The following is a 24,975-nucleotide window of genomic DNA, read 5'->3' as shown; positions in this document are numbered from 1 at the left end:
GTTTCCCATGCATAGGAAATGCAGGCGAGAACTAGACCTAAATTGTATGGCAGCCTCTCAATATGTTACAACCGAAGGGAAGGTTACCTGCATTCACCAGCCTGCTGTGGAAGTCCTGGGGTGCGAAAGCATTTGTTGCATTTTGCAGAGGAATGGACATACCTTTACATCCTTTCATTTGTATGCCGCCTTAAAACCAAGCTCAAGGCTGCTTACAACATTTTTTAAAATTACTTGATTGAATCTTTAGACAGCCCTATACCCGGGGGTCTCAGAGCAGTTCACAGAATAAAATCAACATATAAAACCACAAAATACATAATAAAAATAAAAACAACAACCCAATAGTCCCCCCAAAAAACACATTTTATATATAACCAAGGTTGTCATAAACACTAAATAAAACACCAAAAAGTACACAACCAAACTGAATGATTTCCACGTAAGTCATAATCAGATCTAAAACAAAATATACAAAAAAGAACGGGAACAAACTCCGCCCCAACAAAATCCCCTAAACTATATCTCAGCCCAAGAGTGTTCAGCAGCCTCAGCTTTTGTAGCTGGAGTCAGTCTGGGCCCTGGCATTTGAACTTCGTATATAAATAGCACATGCATGTGTGTTACATTTCATTTGTTGCGGGAGGGGAGGCGCCACAGCTTTTCTCCATAATGAATACAGTGTATAAAAATATATATACACACTAGCAGGCTTGTACCCAGCATTGCTTTGGAACTCTAAGAAACCGAAAAATCTGTGAAGTTTTGAAAGGTTCAGTCTTGATTCAAAATGGTGCCCAATTGTATCCAAACATAACACAGATGAAAACCTTGATCTCAGGAACCACCACACTAAATTTGGTTAAAATTAGTGCAATTTTGAAAGGCTCAGTCTGCCGTCTTGATTCAAAGTGGCATGCAATAAATTATTTGAATTTGTTGAATAATTTGAATAATTATTTGAATTTGTTGAACTAGCAAAAATGACACAAAAAATTAGAAACCAAAAAAATACAAAGTTCATTAACGACTGGAATAAATTTATGATATATATTGAAGGGAATTATAGAAACCTAAAAACTATAGCAGGTTCGATATAGATCTTATGATGTGTAAATCAGTAATAATTATTAGCTGCAGGAGAAAGAAATTATTTATACTAAGAAGCCTGAAATCGGGAGGGATGGAGGTCAATAGGTGTGTAGGGGACTGGTTTAAGCATATGAAGATATGAAGATTTAAGTGTGAAGATAAAGAACTGTATTGGAATCTGATGTTATTCTTATGTTATGATTGGACATCCGTTTATTTATTTTTTGTCTTTTTTTTGTAATTGTTGATTTGGTTTGTCTTTTGGTTATTTAAGTGAAACTCAATAAAAAGAAAAAAGAAAAACAAAGTGGCATGCAATAGTATCTAAATGGAAAAAAAAACCTGCTCCGTATCTCATAAACTATACAAAATTTGGTTATAATTTCTTAACAGCCGTCCAAATGCATAAGACAAACAACTTTTCAATATATATTCAATATTTGGCAATGGATAATATTACCTGAAAATAATCATGCATCTGATGAATTAGAGTCTAATTCCTAAATGCTTATACCTCAGTATTCCTGTTAAGTTCTTAAGGTGCCACAAGTCTATACATGTATTCATTACACACACACACACACACACACACACACATTGATTCTTCAAAGTGCAGTGTTTGCTGACCTCTACCGGCTGATAACCTAAAAACAACAGTAACAAATCAGAGCTGAAAATTTGAAACATCCTTATTTGTATGGGGAAGAAATAATATATTTCTGCAACTAAAAGTGTATCATCTGGTGTTCTTATGTTACAAGAAAGGAAACTATTTTTGTTACTTTGTTGTGTTGCTGTTTTGCTGTTGCTTTTAAAAAGCCAAAACCATGCTGTGATTTATTATTTCTGCTACTTTGAGTGATCTACACATAAAGGAGCATCTTTCCCATTATCAACAAGCAGGTAAGGCCTTGCTTGTAGTGCTATTGACAGATGTGATCTGTGCAGTGCTGCAGTGCAGAGCCTCCTCTGTCATGGTGTCTTGGTTGTGGAATTCGCTTCTATTGGAGACACCACCCCATTGGTTGCTTTCAGATGTCAGGTGAAGATGTATCTGTTTCTTTGAGTGTGGATGAGTTCAATAACTAGCTTATCGGCTTTAGGAGTATCTGTTTTATTTAAATGTTCTTGTCAATGGGTATTGGTTTTGTGGTTTTAACATACCTATTTTGCAAGGCTTTTGGTACTTAGCTCTGAAGGATATCAGTAAGAGGATATATTAACCATATTTAATCCTCCACAAATCCATGTGTGTAGGTTAACAAAGAAAAATGGTGTGTACCTGTTTTTAATATGTGGGGCTTGCACATAAAGTAGCAGAATTTACATTCCATCATTGGGCAGATGCTGCGAAATATAGGAATAGGTTTTTTAACCTTTTTTTTTAACAAAAAGATTTATTATATTCCAGCTCCTTAGGGCAGCTGGCTCCCTTTCCCCCTTTTTCAATAAAACAGACCACAGACTACAAGGTAAGTTTAAAATAATTTACTTGCAGTTACGGAGACTTGCATATTCCTTAGTAACATGGTTACGTAATATGGTTGTTATATATTCCTACCTATAATAAATAAATGACTAATAAACTGAAGTTGACTCAATACTGTATAAAATATAAGTTTTTAATAGGCAGCAGCTACTACATACTAGATGTAGGTTGCCTGCTTGGGTGGGGGCTAAAAGTCGCAGCTTGGCCATCAGAAGCTAACCAGTGAACGAGATGAAAATCTGAGTTTTTGCAGCTTGTTGTTCTAAGGCTATGTATTTTTGGGATGACGACAACAACAACTGATGTTCCTTTAACAAAATTCATTGTGTGAATTAGTTAATGATTGCTTGTTTGATATTGAATACTCAGTCTGAAGCCTAGGGAAAAAAAGTTTTTTTTTTGCTTTTTTAAAAAGAAATAAAAATCAAAAAGTGCTGTCTTCTTCCAAGGTAATTGACTCTCTGGCATCTGTAATACTACTCCTGGAAAGTGGGGAGTGCAAAACATGCTTATGAAACCAGTGGGACTTGAAAAAAAAACAATGCATGCATAGAATTAGGCTGTGTTTTTTGTTTGTTTTTAATATTATCCTCCTGGTGATATGAATATTGAACACCTGAGTCCTCCTTGGGTAAAGAACCTGAGTTCAGGAATGCAAACACTAGCCATGTATTTATAGAGTACGTGGAGTGGGCTGAAGTCAAGTCCTTCTCGTATAGAGTCCATAGAAACAACCTTGGGAGTCTGTGATCTCTACTGCAAGCTGAAAGCAAGTAGACAGTGTCAAAATGACTTCCCTGCTGCAGGAGAAACTCTATGAAGCTCACACTCAGGCACCTCCTCCCAGCAAAGACTTCCATCACTTGACCATCACAAAAAACGAGGTAAAAAATAGAGAGATTTCTTGCTCTCCCTGGTTGGAATGTGTTTTACTGAAGAAAGCCCAAGAGAGGTGAGAAATCTGCATTTGTTGGATAGCTGATAAAGGCACAGGGTCTCTGCCAGGAAGAAAAAGGTGGGCAACCCCAAGCATGGTTGTTCAGGCAGATCTGCTAGGGGAAAGCAAACAAATGGTGGTAATCCTATCATTGTTTGCTTTTCTTTTTGTATGCAATGCAATTAATTAGTTACTGCACAGATCTAGGTCGTGACAAAGTCCTGCATTTTCTGCTTTATATCTGGACTGACTAGGCTTTTGACAAAATAAAATAGGACATAATAATGCCCAACCTGACTCATTCTTTTAAACCTGAATGCTTTAGGTTATCTGGCAGTCCTGGAGGATTACATTTCGACCAGATCGAGAAAGGATTTGCCCAAGAGAAGTGAAGAAACCCCATAAAGATTTTCTCTTGGATGAACCATTACACAGCAAGTATTGAGTGGGCAAAGAAATAATAGAATTTGTATTACCCACCCCTCTGAAAAAAAGGTTGTTGTGCTCTATCCAATGGCCATATTCCTGCTTTTACAACCTAATTGTGTGCACGTTGACTCTGAAATAAACCCCAGTGAATTCAATGGGACTGTCTTATAACAGACTGATCCCATGTATGTTTACTTGGAAGTACATTGCATTGTTGAAGAGGATTTACTCTCAAGAAAGGGTGCATAGGATCATACAACCTTGGGATGAATATTTGGGCTGCAATCCTAGGCATACTTCCATGGGATGAAGTGCCATGAAACTCAGTTTGGTATTACATCTGAGTAAACTTGCTCAGGATTGGATTTCAGGTGTTAAATTTCTTTTGACTTTTCTTATTAATAAACTTTGGCCGTGCAAGTGGAACATTCGTAAAAGTGAAACACTGAATTCCATCCACTTACTGGGAGTAAGACCCATTGAATTCAATAGGACTTATTTCTGGGTAGACACAGTTAGGATTGCAGCCTTGGTTGTTTGTGAATAGTCAGAGTTACCTAAATGCTCCAAGTGCACTAGAAACATAAAGGACGCCTGGATGGTTAAATCCAGTTAAACTTGACTATAGGGTGCGGCGCTCATCTTGCTTCAGACCGAGGGAGTCGGTTTTTGTCCACAGACAGCTATCTGGGTTATGTGGCTCTCATGACTAAACCACTTCTGGTGTAACAGGACACCGTGACAGAAGTCAGAGTGCATGGAAATGCCGTTTACCTTCCTACTGCAGTGGTACCAATTTATCTACTCGCACTGGTATGCTTTCGAATTGCTAGGTTGGCAGTTTGAAACATAAAGTGAGATCACAGGAGTGTAATTGAAAACCTCAGATAATTCCCGAGTAGTCCATTTCATTGTTTTTATTTTTGTATTTATATTTTGGATTTTCAATGATTTTGTTTGTTTAACTGCCTTTACATTCCTTCTGGGGATAGAGAATTGAAACTACAAATTATGGTTTAAGAAGTCAATCTGAATTTCAGATCAATATTGGATGGCTAATGTAAATAAACTGGATGGTAAACAATTGAGAATGACTGCATTGGGCTCTCATAGTAAAATTACTTATTAAAATGCAGGGGGAGACAAATACACAGTGGTTAAACATACTAAGTTGCAGCATCAAAATACTTTTAAACAAGTGAAAAAGGAAGCTAGTACTAAATGTCAAACTTACATGAATACTAAAAAGGGTTTTTTTTCCTCCAAGTGTACGCTATTGATGGACCAGGTCTATAGAAATTATCATCTAATATTCCATTCTGTAGGGCAGGGAATATGTAGCCCTTTAGGTGTCATTGGATTCAGATTCTCATCAGCTGCAGCCAACATAGCCAGTGGTCTGGGATGATGGGAGTTGTAGTCCAGGAGCATATGCGGGGTACCATGTTGGCTACCCCTGATATAGAGGAATTTTTAAAATAAAAACCCTGCTAATTCCTTGTCACCTACTAAATCACAGTTTAATTATTTCTATTTAGTTAGAAATTATACCCCATGCTAAATGGCGTTATCCCTGCTCAGCAGTTGCATTATTAACAAAAGAGTTTCACTGACCCCAAGGAGAATGACGTAAAGACCTACAGCGCATTGGCTTACTTCCTTATCTTCCTGTTTCCTGGCAAATAGCATAGTATTGCAGTATGCTGAATAATGTTATCAACCAAGGTCATGCTATACAGTAGAACAGAACATTTAGTCAGAGAAAAACAGAACACTTCTAGCAGATTTTTAAAATGTAACCCTCAATTTGCCAAAAAAAATCATCAGTAGCCATATCGAGCCATATGCCTGCTGTCAGGTAATGCTTAGGCGTAAACTAGGCATAAACTAGTCTTGCTGCAACTGATAATCTCTCCTCGCTTCTTGGGTGAGCAGGGAATTTCTGAAGGAAAATGAAAATGGGAGGTGTGCCTTAATGGATTGTTAGCTCCATTGCAATCCCAAATATGTAAATAAACATTATTTTTTATTCAGTGGGAGAAATATGTCTTAAAAGAGCTTTAAAAGTCAAATCTCTACATCAGTTCTTACAACCACCAGTGCCATAATGTCAGGGCAGGTGTCATGTCCTCTGCCAATTGTACGACAGGCTGATGCTGCATGCATAACTCCATCCAAGTCGCTGCAAGCACTCAAAAAGCAACTCTTGCAGCAGTGTGTGAAAAGTCAGTCCAGGAAAAGTGCTGTGAGTGGCACTAGCCTTGATACAATCACCTGGGGCTGAGAGAGCCAACTTGTAAACTACCCAAGAAACAGATATAACCAGTGCTTTTTTTTCTTTAAAAGTGTTTGGGGGTACTCTCATTTTCCTACTCGTATCAAAATACTGCCCCTCAATGAGGCCAAACTGAGATTCACAAAATATTTAGAGGTATGCATACTTCTGCGTCCCCCCGGAAAAAAAGCACTGGATTTAACATTGACTTTTGAGTACACACGTGTGTTAATGGCACTTAACCAGCATAAGCAAACCATCTTGGGGTGGTCACCATTTGATCCCAATAGAGTTTTCGTTGGTTTGTTTTGGCAAGTTAACACTAAACCTTTTTTCTTTCTTGATATTGTCACTACTTCTCCCTTTACCAAATGCCCATTGCACATGGCTCTTCCATGACATTTGTAGAATCAGATCTTAACTCTTAGAGTGCTTCCAGAATGTCACTATTTTCAGGAGGGATTCAATCATATACTAGCAAATTAAGGTTGATTTGGAACTTTTGCGTAGCATACCTGCTTTGACAGAGGATTGAGTTTTTTTTGTGGAAAGGAAAGCATGGGACAACTCTTTCTTCACCCAGTGCCATCCAGTCTCCCCACAAACCAATCAGGATGAAGACTTTAAAACAGGTTATCTGAAAGTGGCCTTAGTTGTGTATGAAGCATCAGTTGGATGTACTTTAAATGGATGGTACAGATCTGCCCAAATCTCTCATTTTTTCCATGGAAATACTTCACATTAATGGAATGCAGTATCAACTGCCAAGCAGTTAGTACATTTACTCCATAGGGTTAAATTTAATTTTGTTTTGTCCCCTGTTGCTTTTTAAGACATTCATTCCTTCTATAGACTTAGCTGTTTGTTCTGGTTATGTACTTAACGAATAGTGCTAGACCACATGGTGTGGTAGCTATGGAGAAATCCATTTATCATTCCTAATACCTTAAGCACACACAGCAAGCCTTCCTGCCTTTCTGATTTATATAATTATACTTCAAGACAATTTTTATTTATATTTGGAACCTAAAAGGCTTCCAAAGTGCAAAGGGCTGCAGTGTGTGCATTGTGCTTAAGAACAAGAATTGCTTTAAACATGAGTGCAAATAATATGCCTTTCAGTATGACATGCCTGGGCAATTCAGAATTAGTATTCTACTTAATGATTATCATGGCAGCTTGCCCTTTACTCTGGGCTAAATTGCCTATTCTTAGTATGATAGACTGAATTGCCCTTCTTGTATCAGGCTTTCCACCAACGCACAGGACTTATCCTTATCTGGCTTATGGGTGCTTCCAGACTATTGCTGTATTCAGGCTTGATTCAATCACATAGTGGCAAATTCAGGTTGCGGAATTAAAGCTGATTTGGCGCTCTTGTGCAAGAAACCCACTTCCCCACAAAAATTGACTTTTTACAAGAAGGAAAGTGAGAGGGAAATGCATTGGAAAGTGTGAGTTAACAATTGCTTGATATTTAACTTTCCTATAAACAAATCAGAATGAATGCTCAATAAACAGGTCATCTGGAAGTAGCCTAAGTTTCAGTCTTCACAGTCATTGGTTATCATATTAATTATATTTATTAACAGAACAACCATGTAATCTTATATATACTCAGAAGTAAACCATGCTGAGTTCAATGAGCCTTACTTCCAGGTAAGTTAGGAAACAGCAATAGAATGAAGTTTCTATTTCTTTTTTTGTATGTGCCCTTTCCCATTTAGCTTAGCACAGTGCCTTTTACTTTGGCAGTATTCCTGTTTAAAATCTGTTTGCTTGTTTATTTTTTCTTTTACTCAGAACAAATGCAAGCTGTCTTTGGGAAGAAAACGCTAGACTACATTCTCAGCTTATGTCAAGGACACTATGACTTCCTCCATCGAATTCCTGACCATTTGATCATATACATCCTGTCATTTCTTAATACAGAGGATATAAGGCAATTGTCACAAACATGTAAAAGGTTTCGGCAGGTAAAAATTCTGACAAATGTGTAATCTTGATGCAATCTAAATGATTTTAGCTTTACAGAAGTAGCAAGTACGATCAGTTACCAGTGGCAGTTACCATGTAGAACCAGAATAATATGAGCTTAAGAGTAGACCAAAAGATTTGCAAGTTATGTTGTAGTCTGAAAAGCAAACAAATACATTGTAAAGAAAATTAGAATCTGGCCTACTCACACGTATTATGTATCATATATTGCAAATATTTTTATTTTAGCTATGCAATACTGAAGAATTTTGGGAACGAAGAAAAAGAGTGCAAGATAAATACACTCTTGATATACAAACTGTCAAGGTTTCAGCTTACAAGAAGCCAACTAATTTCAGACAAAGACCAGGCTTTTTGCCACGGATGCAAAGAAGGCAGACCACATTCTTCTGAAAATGATTGCAGATTATCTTCCAAGACTCCTGCATTCCACTTCAGCTAAAATAATCTAGGTACAAAAACTGTCTTCAGAGGCAAGACTTGCTATTTCAAAAGTTCACCAAGCTGGTACACAGGAATGAAAAAGTCTGTACCCAGTGGTGCATGTAACAATATACGGAAGACAAAGCCAAAGCTACAAAGTGACATCGTAAAATCTTATTCATAATGAAGAACACACACCATAGTAATTCATAGGCGTTTTTGGACAATAAACGCTTCACAGCACCAGTGAGCTTTGGAGCACATAAATACTCTTCGTGATGCAGAAGCACATGGCATTTCCCTTTTCAGATGCCTATGCGTGTGTGTTCTAGAAGCGGCAAGAGCTCAGTTCACCAGCAGTAAATGTAGGGAAATGGCTTTTCAAGTTGTGTGTTGTTTACTTCTCAAAAAACATGTTAAGATGTTGCAAATAATTGCACAATTTTTCTCAAATTCAGAGAAACAAGCAAGAGAGAATCATGTGTATAAATAATAAATGTAATGTGAGATCCAGTAGGTTCCTTATGTTTCTGCCTTTCCAGGAGAAAGTGCACAATATAGTTTTAATCATGCTGAAGACACAACTCTTTACCTTGGCCTTTGACACTTGAGATGTAAATTTTTAGGCCCCATCACATTATTGTGAGAGTAATTTGTTTTAAATTCTTTTAAAAGAATCGCCTTAGGGTGAAAGACAGTAATACATCAATTTTGTTATTGTTGTTACTAACTTTTGGTCTAGTTTTTCTGGTTTATCATCTGGGAAACAAAAGAATAGTTGAAATCGAGTGGAGAGTCAGATTAGCACCGTACTTTTGAAGCTGGTTCGTTATTTTTAATCCATGAATCCTATTTTTTAATTGTTTTGGTATAGTAGTAAAACACATCAGGCAAAGCACTATTCAGATTATCAGATTTCAGTTTAATATTCTAGTGGTTGAAGGTCCAGATGATCCCCTTTATTTACATTAGAACAATCAAATGCTGATAGGAGGACAGTAAAAAAAGGTTGAGGACATGATGTAAAAAAGTAGTCAAAAGAAGATCTGTGTTTCAGGTAAACAAAAAGCTTATCAGTATTGTCAGAGTGATGCTCTGATATCAAGGCCTGTGCAGTTGCTTACTAAGAACAAGAATATATACACAAAAAATGGATTCTTAACGAGCACAATAAACAGAGGGAACGGTCGTAGCAGTTTATTCCCTCAAACACATTCTATTTCCATAGCTTTTACCTATCAACATAAGTGTTCCCACTGGTGACTTATGTAAAAACATACTATATGAAATATTAACATACAAAACAATGTCACTTATATCACATATTAAAAAGTGGCGAAACCTTTAAATATGCTGTTTCATGACAGACATTAAATATTCAGGCTTTTCTCTGGTCTAAACATACAAAACCTTTTACAAGGCAAAAGCAACTTGGAAACAAAAGAACACAGACACTTACCTGATGTTCTAGCAAATGAAAGAGCAAATTAGACATTGCAGCACCAGACCCATGGGTTGCTTCTGGATTCCTATAAAGCAGGATGGGCAGAAAGTGATGACCCACTCCCCCCCCCTTCTCCCTTGAAACTGCTTGCCCAGAGCTGGTTTTCTTCAGATGGGGTTTTGAGTCTGAAAGTAACTCCTGGTGGAAGAAAAGCACTTGGAGGCAGGAGCAACTGACCCAAAGCTGCAACCCATTAGCTGCTTGCTGGGAGGGAGAAGCAGCTTTTGGCGAGGAGGAGGAAAGCTTTAGCACTCCCATCCCACCTGCACTTGCTAGGCTTTAAATCTTCCCACTCTCCTTCACTGGAATTTGGCACAACCCCAAATATAATAGATGGATCATGCTGCCTTTCTGCCTCGTTTACCCCTGAAAACCAATGTAAATGGATTGAGGTACTGAGGCCTGCAGACACTGGACACAAATGTGCAAATTGTGCGTTTTAATGACCCATGATCCTGCAGTTGAGTACTGTCCTGTAATAATCATTTAAACATTATCTTAATTACAAGGGTAATTTGTTGTTTATAGTTCTTTATGCAGCAATGCACTTACTAAACTGGGACTTAACTCCTTACAGGACCAGGCTAATGTACTTGTGTGTTATTCTCCTGACTGATCTAAATACAGTTACACTCTGTATAATGTCGTATTCTCATGGTCTTGTCATACTGAGACCTGTTAATGCAATTCATAGAACATAAAATGCCTCAGTTAAAACTGATGGAAATGCATGCTTTAAAGAATTCCCCTAGAGTGGAACATTTCAGAAAAGTTTTATGCAAAACACAAACCTCAATATATGCTTGGTACTATCAGAAGCTTCGAAATCCTGAATTCTATTGTAATATTCAATAACATTGTGTCATAAATACCCTTCCCACTTCTCAAGCCACAGTATGCCCTATGCCTATGTGAGCCATCACTCCATTATGTATAGAGGCACGTATTTGCGTAACATGTCAGTGATAATGGCAATGAAATCCACCTGAAGAACAGCCTTTAAAAGTCATGCTATTACTATCATAACATACCATCAAATATGTATCTATATGCATTGGAATGAAAGATGCCTTCACATGCATATAGCTAGAAACAGAGTAAGTGCACAGTGATGATATTCTCTTGTAACATTTATGTAACGTTGCCTGTGGCCTAAACTTCTACTAGAAAACTAAAAAAAAAAAGTTTTCTTGGTAATGGTGGGCCAATTCCGAGAACATATAATATTTTGCGGGACACTAAATCTTAAATGCTGAAGTTTCTGTCCATGTTGTTTTATTCTGCCTCTTCGCTCTTCTCAGAACCACCTCCAGGTGAATTGTCTGCTTCATACTTTCTATCATAAGCTTCTTCTGAAGACTTTTCAGTGCAGTCATAGGACCTACTTGTAGACCCCGTATGTGTTCGAATGCGAACTCCTGGCTGGTATAGTTGCATGGCTGGCCGATCCTGTGCAGAAAATAAGAAGAAAGGAGTTTAAGACTTGGAGAAAAAGACAGGAGATCTCAAAATGTCTTAACTGTTCTGCAAAAGAAAAGAGGAGTTTTTTGACAAACTGATTTAACAACAAATGGGAAAACTAGGTTATAAATATCTAACACGTATTACCTCACTCTTAGCCCCTGAGAGCCAAGTACTTTAAGCAAATTAAAAGAATGCTGGACAAATTCAGATTGCTGTTTTGGGAGGAAAGTGATGCTTAAGAACACAGTACCAAAGATGAAAAATTTCACAAAATTTTAATCTGTTATAACAACTAGAAGAAATTTGGCTGCAATCAAATATGGGCACAAACAGTTTCAAACATGAAGACAGTCCACAGTTTCCAAGGTATAAAGGTAGCATAATAACTTAATAGCTAACCTTTCAAAGTAGAGCTTGATTTAATAATCTGGCTAGCCAATAAGGGCTTAACCATAACTTCTTGTTGACACAAACTCTCCCAGCTCACTAAGCCCTATTACCTCTTCAGCTTTAACTCCTCCTCTTCCCAGTCTTCCCCCTCTTTTCCCTTTGACCACTCATCGTTGTGCCACCACCACTCCCCAGGCTCTCGGCCTTCTTCCCTTGGTGATTCCCTAGCTTGTTCCTCCCACCATTCCTCTGTCTCCAACCAGTGAATGACAAGGCCTTACAGTACCATAAGACCAAAGCTGCAATTCTGAACAAACCTATTGGGGAACAAGCCCTATAGAAGTGAGTGGGACTTGATTTTCAGTAAACCTGTTAAGAATCATGCTGCACATCCCTGATAAATTGTAGTTAACAGCACCATCTCAACCACGTCTACTCAGAAGTATGTCCTAAGGAATTAAATGTGGCTCACTTCCAGGTAAATGGAGCTGGGATTCCAAATGACAAGTAGCATAGCCGGATTATTAAATGCATGAAGAATGCTGTTGTTGCTGGGTCACAGGAACTCATTATTTGCAATGTTACAGCTACACATATCCACAGGGTCAAGTGCAAGAATGATACCCATGTGTAAATTACCAATTTGTTGGGCTACATCAATATTAACAACAGCTAAATTATTAAATTACTTTACTTTGAAAATCTTCATGATACAGTCGCACATCGGAAGTCGAACGCCTTGCCAGTTGAACGTTTTGGCTCCCAAACGTCGCAAACCCGGAAGTGATTGTTCCGTTTTGTGAACGTTCTTTGTAACCCGAACTTCCTTTGCGGTTCTGTGGCTTCCGATTGGCTGCAGGAGCTTTCGGCAGTCAATCAGAAGCTGTGCCTTGGTTCTCAAACATTTTAGAAGTCGAACAGACTTCTGGAACGGATTCTGTTCGGCTTCTGAGGTACCGCTGTATTAGTTTCTGCTTCTTTTTTAAGATAACTATGTACTCAACTGAAGTAATGATCATGGTTTCTACCTCCTATTATTCAACTGGTAGCAACGTTACTTCAACTTAGATCATTTGGGCTATTGATTCCCTTAGCAGTAATATAGTAGGTCCAAACATAAGGGCACAATATTTTTGAGTGATTAGATGAGTATAGGTTATCAGGGAGAGCATAAGCATTCTGACATGTGTTTATTAAAACAGATAAACATTTTTTAAAAACAACCCAGATTCTAAGAACTGTGCTTCATAAAAGCATGCATTTTAAAAATGCAAACAGAGGCATCATTAGCAGCAAAGACAGATTCCATCACTTTAACAGCTTTTGCTGAGTTAAAAAAAATGGAGGTTTTCATTTTAGTGAAAATCAAATGTTTAAAAAGTTCATGCTGAGATGTCAAAAGCAAATCTTGTATGACCTTGAAGTAATTTTACTAATGAAAGATTATCCTAAATGAATAAAAGAACCTTATTTCTTATGCGCTCCTTTTTGGATGCCATGTCATCACACTTGTCCTCTTTACCCAGTTTGTCTACTGTGTCCACAGTGAAGCTGTAGTTGTAGTTCACTTTCTTCCCTCGATCTTGGCTGTATCCTTTTCCCCACTTCACCTCATCTTCATTCCTTCTCACAAACTTGTCAAATTCATAGTGACTTCTGTGTTTTCGGCTATCATCCAGGCGATACCTTTGTCTCTCAGGTTCTTTTTCACGAAATCTTCTCTCTGAATCTCTTTGCTCTTTATCACTATCATTTTGAGACCTGTGTTTAAAAAAATGAAAAATCCAAACATAAAAAATAAACTACTTAAAACTCAGGTAACAAGGCATATGATGCCTAAACAAAGCTCCCAGTTTATTTAGTGGTGTTGGAGTAAGGGCCAGCTATGCCAACAGTGCAATACTATGTCTACTCAGAAGTAAGTCCCATCTCCTTCAATAGGGCTTACTCCTAGATAAGTAGGTATTTACTTCTGAGTATGCACAGGATTGTGCTACATATCTTGTTTATAATTATTAAAGTAAAAAAGGAAGGGTTTTGGGAATTCAATAATTTATTTTGTATAAGGTAAAGACTTACAGATCCTAGGAGTCCCAGAATGTCAAGAGTTGGTTACTCCTTGCCTAGCTTTGGATGTCAAATGTTGGTTATTTGATTGATTGATATAATGCCCTTCATCCTAAGCTCTCGGGGCGGGGGGGGGGGTACAGAATAATATCAGCTCCCAGCAGTGTGATATGAGCATGTTGGATGACCGAGAAAAAATTCATAAAGCATGAATTAAGGTTCGTTTGTTTCCCAAACCATAATTAAGACTATTAATATAGTTTATTGGATTCAGATGACGTGCTGTGGTTACTTTTGGAAAAACCCAGAGGTTTTAAGTCAATTTAAACTGCCTTGAGGATGCAACTCCATCTTCAAGATAAAGCACTACTTACTTTTCCTTAAGTTCCTTCAGCGAACCTTCCAGGGGCTTAGATTTTATACTCCCGTGCCCAGGTGATTTCTCCCATTTACTCTCCTCTATGTCAGCTTTTTCTTTTTCTCTGTGCTTTTCTGTGGCTTGCTCATCGCCTTTCTCGGGTTTCTTAAGAAGCTAATAAATATTTTTGTAAAATATATGACTATTATAAATGTGTTTTCTACATCTTTACAAATGTTAACATTTTGCAGAATACACTGGTGTGCAGGAGAATCTACTTATGGCATACTTGCTTGATGTTTCCTTAACCCCCCCCAAAAACCCCCGCCCATACGACATCAGCTTTCAAAACCAATTAAAAAAGAAGTTATCACGATCCAGCGACAATTAAGCATTTGAACAAGTATGCCTAATTTCAGTGAGAGAATTAACTACAGACCAAGATATCACCCATTGAAATAAACTACATTTTATAACAGCTTAGCACTGATGAAAGAATCTAGAGTTTCCACATTCTTGATGCAAGACAGTTCTGCTGCTGTGGGTCTGAAATATACAGAAACCATCAAGAAGAAATGTCATATCTAGACCTAATAACTGAACTGTAAAAGTTACCAGCGTCGCTTAATACAAATTCAGCTAAATATATAAATCAATTATAGATAATATGGAAACTGATTGACAAAGCATTAACTCCCTCTAATGTTCTGGCATTCTCTGTTCAAACATGCTCTTCAAATATATTGAATTGTTTAACTATAATAGTATACGGTTAATGTTTAGAATGCAATGAATACACCATAAATGTATGATATTGTGTGTGTATACATATGTAAGTATGTGGAAAGATATCCGTCTGCTTTTAAATGGGCACAATTCATTCTGCCAGAGATGGGATGATGTCTCTGTCCCCTGGACTTTTTCTAAAGAATCTCAAGAGGGAACCACAATTATTACTACATGTATTAATTCACGCAAAGATATATTTTATTCAGTCCCTGATTTTTATGTGCCTTTTTATATGCTGACACTGATCCTAATGTAAGATAATCTAAGGAAGCTCACAGTAGGGAGTTCACATCAGGAGTTTCACATTTCCCCCATAACCTCTGAAAAGCCTCTCTGGAAACCCAGGGGCCCTCCTGAACAATGTATGATGGCACCAGGAGATGCTAGGTGGGGGATGGAATTGAAAACTTTTCATTTGTGAGCTTCCTTAATGTATCTTTTGATCCAAGCCTAATTTTGGGTAATTCCACCATCCCACATCACCCTCTCCCTTGCTCAAAAGGTTTGGGGGCAGGGACTCAGGCAGCTGTAGGGGTAAAAAGAGAGGTGGAAAACTTCATTCTATAACCTTCCTTAAGTTAACTTATCTTAGAATTCAAATCACTGTTGTGATGTTTCTCTGTTCTGTATATTAGTGGGGGGAAATAGCTTTAAAAAAGAAGATCTGATTATTAGTTTTGCAACATAAAATTTAATTCTGCTTTTACTTTCATGATTTGCAGAATTTCCAGAATTTGAAACCATATTTTATTGACACAGATAACTGCCAGTGAAAACGGTTCCGTTAAAGAACTTCAAAATGGTAACTACTTTCTTGAGTTAGGAGTGGGAAATTTACACATCTACTTTGCAATGAAAGACATAAGCCTAATGCAAGATTCAAGAAGTCAGATTCTACAAGTGGTCAGATGGGTTTGGCCCTCTACAAAAAAACCCCTCTAAAAATAAAAATTCTGTAATAGGGAATCCAAATACATGGCTGAACTCAGTGACTTGAATATACAGTACTTCCTATGTTCCTAATGCTATAGTCCTAAGCCACTGACATGGAAGCACTGAAATCAATGAGACTTCTTCCACATGCATGCATTTAGGGTAAGGATACACATCAAGCTAACCTACTGTAACTCTGGTACATCTGAAAGATGGGAGATAGCAGGGAAAAAATACCTTGATCCTTATTTCTTTTTCAGCCATTTTCTTTTGCTTTTCAGCTTCTTTTCTTTTACGCCTTTCTTCCTCTCTGCGCTTCCGCTTCTCATCTTCCCTTAGGCGTTTTTTTTCTGATTCTCTTCTCCTTCGTTCTTCCCTTTTCTCTTCTCGGATTCTCTAAAACATTGGAAATGTTTTATGTAGATTTGTAGAAATATTAAAAAGAACTTAAAGCACAAAGTATAGGGCTTATTCCAAAACACAAACATACCTGTTTTTCTAATTTTCTATTTTTAATATATTCCAAAAGTGGTGTTGTTCTTCTAGCTAAAACACAAAAAGTGATATAGTATCTCGTTTCTAATACGTAAGATTGATTATAAATGAGATTTTTTGTCATTCAAGCTTTAAAAATGTAATTACTATATGACAATGAACAATACTGTTGCACAATACTGTTATACCATCTTCTACCTGACTGGTTAGTGTTTTGATTGCATGCAGTGGTCTTAAATTAGCCTTGAGAAGTTTGCCATTAATGAAATACACATTTGTGTAAAATTCTTCCTACAGATTTGTGCAAAAGTAGCATCTAGTTAATGGTTAAACTCCTGAAAACAGTGGGGGAAAGATTTACCTGTGTACACAACCATAATTTTAATCTTGACCAAATAGTGATAGAAACTAGTGGCAAAATCATTGGAACATCAATCTGCACACTTTTTTTCTGATTAAGTGTCATGTAAAATTTAGCTTCTGGTGGTGCCTACACTGACTCCTGTACGTTTTCACTGTAGACACAGCAGGTCAGTTGCAGGTAAAATCAATAATAATTTCCAAAGTGCTCAAAACACTTCTCATATATTTTCTCTACAATCCTTACGACAGGTGGATTAGGGAGAACTGATTCTGACCTGTGGGTCAGATTGTTCTCTCCCTACTCATAGTGGGTCAGGTTTGACAGGTAGGTAGGACTGTCTATCTGTCAATCACTTGATGATACAATGATGGTATGATAATGATACAGTGTGAACACAGGTCTTGCAGAGTGCTTTGCATGAGACTTGGCAACACCCGACAATCAACTTCAAACCTCCTTTTACCTGAGCACAATCATTATCTGCCCCACATCTGACATTGCATATGACAGCTGTTGGGATGGTGCCTATGCTTTGGCTGAAATGGCCTCGTGGCCTAAATGGGGAGGTCTGGCGAGCCTAAATCATCTATATAAACAGACCCACAGGCAGAAGGTTCCCTACACCAAACGTGTAAGGCAGTCTGTTGTAATAAACATTATAGATCTGGAGCTGAGAAATAATGGTCTAATGGCAGCCAGTGAATCCACAACTGGCTAAAGATTTGAACCACATATGTTGAGCATACCTTGTGCTCTTATCTACCGGCTTACACCAGCACACTCATATTTAATGCTGTATTGACCCATAGTTAATTATCTGTATAGGTAAGTCCTTAAAATGTATACATTTTGGATCAAAATATAAGTTTGTGTAAATGGATATCAAAACTACTACTCTACCTCAAATCCTATAAACATCGAATTCATATATTATTGGAGCAGCATGGAAAGCAGTTCCACATTATCAGATCACCTACATTGGTTTGTTGAATGGTATGGTTCTTTGGCAGACATAAACTGTTCAGCAACCTAATGATAGGTAAAACTGTCAGTTCAGCTGACCCATGTTCCCTTTTTACAGGTGTTATTAATGTAATACAGGATGGGATAATGGGTTGAGGGGGAACTGTGGCTCTCCATATATTGTTGGAATACAACTCTCATCATCCTTGAACATGCTGTCTGGGGCTTATGGGGGTATGAGTCACATTATCCACAAATCTGTCCTCTCATATGTACATTATTGGGACTGAGATGTAATGGAAATGCCTTGTTATCTCTTTGATTGCACTGCATATTATTTAGATATTTTCCACACTCCATTTTATTAACCATCTGATTATCAAAGTAATTAGGATTTCTTCCACAATTTTGGTAAAATAAGATTACAGTATGTATTGAATATTATAAATACCCACAGTAATGGTCTGTATAACGTTTTTAATAATTAGGAAAGTTACTAATAACAAGCCAGGAGTTTCATCCTAGAGATCATCCTCAGCATTCAATACTGAATGCTTATTAACTGCTGAATCTATATAAAGGAGTAGTTACTGTGTTATTAAATGAATTATTTTACCTTGCTGGTAGCATTTTGAGCCCCTCCTCCAATTCCAGACCTTGAGTTTGCAAAGAGTTTGTTTTTATCTCATTCACTTTAATTGGGATCAAACTCCAATACAAATCCCTTTCAGCAAAACTTCCCTTTCAGTGAAACTTTCAATTTTAAAATTAACATAATGGAAGACAGGGCTGAAACAACAGAGCAACCTCTTCTTTATTGTAGAATAATCTCTTGATTATAGGAGAAGTGGCACAGGTTGGGGAAAAGTTTTGTGTATTTCTGATAGCCAACTGGTGCCTTTTATGATCTCAAATAAGTATCAGTGTTATAGAGGCCAGTGTAACACACAAAACTTGCACTGCACATAATAAGTTATGAAATTAAGGAGTTTTAGGTTTAAAACCTTTTACATTTATACCCTTAGCCCACCAACAGTTCATGATCATAAAATACTACTAATGATATCTCACAAACCTCATAGCTATATGGACATAGTACAGGCCTGCAGAGTGCAAATCTGTTGCTCAGCTAATGTTTGAAAATAAACAGGGGATGTTCTTTTTATTAAGAACTTCTGAAATGGTGCTAGAGATAACCATAATTTAATGAATGTAACCTCAAGAGTGCTAATGTGGGACTAATAAAATATGATCATATAATTCAGAAGCATTCACTAATGCAGGAGATCAGCTTAACAGACCAATGAGTTCTCTTGTTTTTGCCTCAATCTCTCCCAGCAGAGTCTCAGGGTTAGCACATATTTTTTCTTCTTCTGCACAATAACTTTCTAGAAATTTTCTGTATTCTGGATCTATGAAAGAAAAAAAACCATTGAAAAGAAAGTTAAGCGTTGCATGTCAAATATATTACATGAGAAATTATCCATTAAGCACAGTAAATCAGGAAAATGTTTTCGCCATGAAAATGAGCTTACCATCTTCTATGCTTCCAGCTTTTGCATCTTTCTTCTTCAGTTTCCTTTTAGAAATCTTTTGGAATGGGGCAAATTCAACAACAGCTGGATATTCTAAACCTTGAAAGAACCACACATTGGTTGAGTGACTAAAAGTAAATAATATGCACATTTTGAGACTGAGAGGAACTTATTCCCAGGTCCTTGAGTATAAAAACCTGAATTGAAATGGGAAATTTTACTTTTCACTGACTTAGTTTATGACAAACTGTCTTGATCCAGAAGAAAAAAACCATAGGCAAATACAAGCACAGATAGTGCCAATGCAGATAGATATGTGTTGGGTTGGTCACATCTGCATCACAATGTTTATTGAAATTTCACTACTCTAGCTAGATACATCTCTTAGTGCAAATGTAAATCTCAATCCATGGTCACTAGTATGCTTATAAGTAGAGGTGGACTGGAGACAATTTAAACAGTTGGCACATAAACCTTTTCATTTTTATTTCTTTAAACCTGGCAAAAAAAAAAGTAACATAGCTCAAAATAACTAATATATCAACAAAGATGCCAATACTGAATGATCAAAACATTTAGATAATGTATGGTATGGTTATACTTCATTTTAAAGTGATTTATTCAGTCTCTTGTAATTCATAGGATAGCATTCCTACTTAAGGGTGAGGGATACATCATTTAATAAACAGATAAAATATATCAATAGCAGTTCACTACACAGACATTAACTTTATCTGAAAACTTCAACTGATTTCAAAGTACAACCTTGTCTTTCTCAATCACAGACCTATCAAGGTAATTTCCAGTTATATATACAAGGGCCCCATCAGTGGAAATGAATGTGCATAAAAGGATGGCTTTGAGTAGATTCCTGCTAAAGAGAGAACCTTGAATGAGAACCAGTGAGGCCCCATCAAACTTTGTGTTCTTCTGAGTTTACCATAATCAAACATCATGCAACATTTTGGAGGTCAAGTAAGAATTCTCTGAAACTTTGACTGCAGCATACACAAACATGATTTCTAAAACATGGTACACCTGTGGCAAGTTTGAACTTTGGAAATATTGACCTATCTTTTCCTTCATTACATGGAAAGATTAGCTATTGTTTAAGAAAAACAAACTATCTACCCTTTGAGCATGTAGAACTAGTTGTGTGGGTCTTAGATTTCTGGCCATAATAAGGAATGGGTTACCTTTACTGTCTATGAAGACATAGCCATCAAAGCGATCTCTAAAAAGAAGGATGTCATCAGGATTTCTAAAATTAATATATGCTCTTGAGTAGAGATGAGGATAAAGACTGAAACAAAAGTGAATGTTTTGTTAGTTATGTTTATCTTCTAAAAGGAAGAAAGGTAAAAGTATAAATTACATCAATTCTATTAATATTGATGTTTATCCACATTAGATTGGCATTTCAAAGTAGGCATGCTTTATATTCCTCCACATCAAATGAATTTGTTGTTATTTTTATACTGCCGTTCATCCGCAGATTTCAGGGTAGTTCACAACAATGAAATAGTGACTGTTGCTGTTCAGTCGTTTAGTCGTGTCCGACTCTTCGTGACCCCATGGATTACAATAAAAAATGATAATGAAGTAGAAATTTCTTAGCTAAAAACTCTTAAAAGCCATGAGATGCTTTGTTACATGCACAGACTAAGGTGTGGAATGTCTGGAGCCTAAGTTCAGTACGTATAACTTTCCACTCAGTGTCCAAGTATGCTGTAATTCAACCAGCCCATCTTTTAGTCACTGTCCTCCTGCATCTTGCCTTCAAGGATACAGTGAATCCACTCATCCTTTGGGTGTACAAAGGGCCTGAGAAACCATGAATGCTGGGAGATCTGACATGAGAGGGCTTCAAATGAAAGATAATGGAATGGTTTCATTGCAATGTGCCTAGAAGAGCACTGCAGCAGACATGGAAGAATGGTAGGGAAGGATATTTCTAATGAATCATCTCTGCACCTTGCTTTCCATGAATGCAGGATGTAGGATAGCAGCCATAGACTCCACAGCAAAATCAAACAAGACCAAATTATATGTCTGGATCAGAACTTCTATTTCACACCAGCGCTGTTTTGGTGCCCCTAATTTGGGCTTCCAATATATCCCAAAATGACATAACAAAAGCTACTGAGATCCCACTTTCAGCAGGGATTACATGACCAGGCCACTGCAGTTCTACAATCATGTAACTTAAAAGCCTCATATCCTTACGAAATTTGCAAATGTTGGCAGTGTTTTTAATTTTTGCTCTTTCTCATAGCCTAAACATTTTGTTCTATTTGAAGAAAGAGAAGAGCTGATAACTCACAGAACATGAGCTCTGAGAGGAAGGTAAAAGAAGAGCCATCCAAGCTTCAGAACTCTTATCACCTGTTCAATAAAATACCACTAGGATGACACCTGCTTTCTCAGAGGCTTTGTAAGGACTTGTATGCCCCGAGGGGAGGTGAAAACATGTGAACTAGCCCTAAATGTCCTTAAACACACAAGTAGCTAGAGTGTGGCTCTAATAACCACAATATATAAAGTAGATTTTTAGAGAATCTTTCATCATATTCTCAAAGGTCAGTGTGTCACATCCAGACTAGTGGGAAGAAATCCATGATGTCACAGGCATACATCATGGTAGATAACAACAATAAGGCAGCTGCATTTCACACACATTCAACTCGTTAAAATGCTTTAATATTATATATGTTTTTCATAATTCTGTTTGTTTTTAAAGTGTAGTATAGACGAATCTGGATCCTGTTGGTATTAATAGCGTGATGCAAGCATGTTTAAAATGCCTCCTCCCCCCCCCATAGCGACAATTGACTATGTTCTCACCTGGGATCAGAGGTACAAAATTCAAAATAATCGTGAGCAGGAAGTGGATGTAGCTGTTCCTCCAGCTGCTCCTTGGTAAAGCTAGGAGGTAGCCGCCGTATAACTACCTAGAAAGCATCACATGTAAAACTGAGGGCAATCATTCAGGAGTATTTGTCTCATTATTTTTATTCCATGTCTGGGTAAATAAACACCTCCCATTAGTATTACTCAGAATTGCAGCCAATTTCATGGAAGACAAAATGATTCTAGTCCCCAGGTCTGGCCTCAACACATGTATTCCTGTCATGGAATTCTACTCAATATTGCTCCAGAGCAGAACTGCAATGTATAGTTAGCACAGTAAAACCTTAAACAAATGAGCATAATGGTCTGCCAATCCTGAATGTATTGGATTTGTGACCGTTATGCTCATTTGCCTTCAGTAACAGTAAAGCTCTGTTGGATGAAATATTAATTGCCTCTGGTCAACTCTCACAATTCCTGGCATGCATTACATGGTGGCATACTGGCTCCCCTTCCTCCCTACAGCAACCCTGTGAGGCAGGTTAGGACGAAATTCCATGGCCCAGTGGGGATTTGAACCCCAACTGCTCACTACACAGCACTACATACTCTTTTAACATCGACTTGGAATCCCCTTTCGATAGTGAACGGGGTGGGTAATGGTGGCTAAGATATTGCCTGCCTCTTTAACCAGATGCGGAGGAGGGTCTGAGACGGACCGTGGCTTGTCCAAGGCGAAAAAGGTGGTCCGTGCCCTGTGGAATGCCCTCCCATCAGTTGTCAAGGAAATAAACAACTATCTGACTTTTAGAAGACATCTGAAGGCAGCCCTGTTTAGGGAAGTTTTTAATGTCTGATGTTTGATTGTATTTTTAATATTTTGTTGAAAGCTGCTCAGATTGGCTGGGGAAACCCAGCCAGATGGGCGGGGTATAAATAAATAATAATAATAATAATTAACCAAGGTCCTGAGTCCCCTTGGCTAAAAAGCTGGGCCAGCAGGTGGAGGAGCGCGCAAAACGCCTTCCTCTCTGCGCATGCGTTTTTACCTGTCCGCCGGCCCTTTTCTAAGCGTTGCTCACCTTGGTGCGGGCGCGCGCGCGCGCGCGAGCACACATACCCCCCCCCCCGCAGCTACTGCCCCGCCCTGCCTCGCGCGCTGTCCCTGGTGCTGGAAGGGAGCCCCGCCCACCTGTTCCGCCCCGCCCCTCCCCCCTTCCCAACAGCTTCTCACTTTACTCAGAGCCGCTCTTTTCTCCTCCCGCTGCGGTTTGCCCGGCAGCGGCGGCAAGCTGGATGGCGGTGGTGGCAGCGGGGGCGGCGGCAGCGGCGGCGGAGGAGGGGGCGGCGGCCCCGGGGACGTCGGAGGGGTCTCTGGTACCCGACGGGGGGATTCCCGCTGAAGCGGAGCCTCCATGGGGGGACCTCTCACAAAGCCCTCCGCCGGCCGTCAGCGACGGCGTCTCTAGCGCGCATCAGCGCCGCTCCGACCTCTCTCAGCGTCCTCATCCTCGTCCCCCCTCCCCCTCCCCCCCAACTCCAGTCAGCCAACCGCCAACCCTTTGTGGGAAGTCTCGCGAGAGCCAGACCCCTCGTTCCTCAAGAAAGTCTCGCGAGAGGTGAAAGGAAGGGGTCGGCAGCCTATAAGCGCCTTCCGAATCTCTCTCCGTTTCCGCCCCGCCCACGAGTCTATTTCAAAGATGCGACTACCACCTGCGCATCTATTCGGCCTCACTTTCATGCGGGGCGGGGCGGGGCTTAGAGCACAGGGTTTTGATTAGAAGAATCGAAGAGCTTTGGGTTATACCCTTTAAAATTATTTGTTTGCGGTGGGGTTTTTGTTGTTCTTGTTTTTATTATGTCTTTTGTGTGTGTTTTTTTTATCTTGCATTTTTAATCTGTGAACTGCCCCGAGCTCTATGTGGACAGCATACAAATTAATACGAATAATAATATTTGGTTCTGAAAGTAGCTTACATCACAATAACAGGAAATCACATATTGAGACATTCAATAGCAGCAGAACAGATCGAAGTGCAAAAACCCTAACTGCTGCCTTTTCAGAATTCTTGTGCAAGAGCAGCTCTCTCCCCCCCACCACGTTCATTTTGCTGTTTTGCATAATGAGGAATGGGTGGGGGCTCTCCAGATGTCACTGGGCTTCTGATTTCCCTCAGCTCCAGCCTACAAGGCCACAATGCTCAGGGATCAGGAGAGTATGTAATCCATCAACATCTGGACAGCTGCCTCAGCTGGTTCCCCATCCCTGATAAGAGATTATGTTAAAGAAGCATAATGTGATAAGCAGCCCTTTCAGTTCAAAAGGCTCACTTTAGAAATGTGGCTGGCAAAAAGTGTTTTTGAGCAACGTACATTAATATGCAATGACCTTAGTTTTGAATTAGGGAATTGAAGCTGGGCAGCACAAAATAAGCATGACATAGCCACACCACCAGGTAGACATCCCCTACAACATGCCATAGAAATGAGTCTCATTGTCAAGCACACTGCCCTATGTTGCCTCACCAAAGCAATTCATAATTATTAGGCTGCAAATGTTGTAAGCACGACACATTGTGTGCCTTCAATACTCTAGTTTATCCAGTATCTCCATGTAAGT

The 24,975-nt window shown here is 38.6% G+C and overlaps 2 protein-coding genes across 3 annotated transcripts; one reads left to right on the top strand and one right to left on the bottom strand.

Moving 5' to 3' along the window:
• The first annotated feature begins 3,051 nt into the window (after nt 1-3,051).
• LOC310761244 (F-box only protein 36-like) lies at nt 3,052-9,156 on the top strand. Its single transcript, XM_083611115.1, has 4 exons — nt 3,052-3,465; nt 3,844-3,952; nt 8,026-8,198; nt 8,449-9,156. The coding sequence occupies exons 1-4, from the start codon at nt 3,370-3,372 to the stop codon at nt 8,611-8,613; spliced, it is 543 nt and encodes a 180-aa protein (XP_083467241.1). The 5' UTR covers nt 3,052-3,369; the 3' UTR covers nt 8,614-9,156.
• A 388-nt stretch (nt 9,157-9,544) lies between these two features.
• On the bottom strand, nt 9,545-23,962 carry UPF3A (UPF3A regulator of nonsense mediated mRNA decay). Of its 2 annotated transcripts, none has more exons than XM_083610794.1 (10): nt 23,590-23,962; nt 22,350-22,456; nt 20,702-20,808; nt 19,506-19,604; nt 19,272-19,382; nt 16,639-16,694; nt 16,386-16,544; nt 14,443-14,600; nt 13,468-13,762; nt 9,545-11,596 (listed from the first exon to the last, which is right to left on the bottom strand). In XM_083610794.1, exons 1-10 carry the CDS (start codon nt 23,770-23,772, stop codon nt 11,423-11,425), a joined length of 1,449 nt encoding a protein of 482 aa, XP_083466920.1. In that variant the 5' UTR covers nt 23,773-23,962; the 3' UTR covers nt 9,545-11,422. The 2 variants fall into 2 exon arrangements, with proteins under 2 accessions (XP_083466920.1, XP_083466921.1); XM_083610795.1 differs by having other exon boundaries at nt 13,524-13,762.
• Between the last annotated feature and the right edge of the window lie 1,013 nt (nt 23,963-24,975).

The sequence above is a fragment of the Podarcis filfolensis genome (assembly GCF_964270895.1).
Source record: "Podarcis filfolensis genome assembly, chromosome: 4".
NCBI lineage: Eukaryota > Metazoa > Chordata > Lepidosauria > Squamata > Lacertidae > Podarcis > Podarcis filfolensis.
This window is presented reverse-complemented; position numbering and strand designations above follow the sequence as displayed.

Bases quoted from the DNA above. Each gene is read 5' to 3' on its own strand.
- UPF3A (XM_083610794.1), bottom strand. From the start codon at position 23,772: ATGGAGGCTCCGCTTCAGCGGGAATCCCCCCGTCGGGTACCAGAGACC. The intron at 19,605-20,701 runs GTAACCCATTCC...GGTTCTTTCAAG, and splicing joins TGTCTTCATAGACAGTAAAG to GTTTAGAATATCCAGCTGTT. The intron at 16,695-19,271 runs GTCTGTTAAGCT...TTTGTGTTTTAG, and splicing joins AAAAACAAGAGAACTCATTG to CTAGAAGAACAACACCACTT.
- LOC310761244 (XM_083611115.1), top strand. From the start codon at position 3,370: ATGACTTCCCTGCTGCAGGAGAAACTCTATGAAGCTCACACTCAGGCA. The intron at 3,466-3,843 runs GTAAAAAATAGA...TGAATGCTTTAG, and splicing joins TGACCATCACAAAAAACGAG to GTTATCTGGCAGTCCTGGAG. The intron at 3,953-8,025 runs GCAAGTATTGAG...TCTTTTACTCAG, and splicing joins CTTGGATGAACCATTACACA to AACAAATGCAAGCTGTCTTT.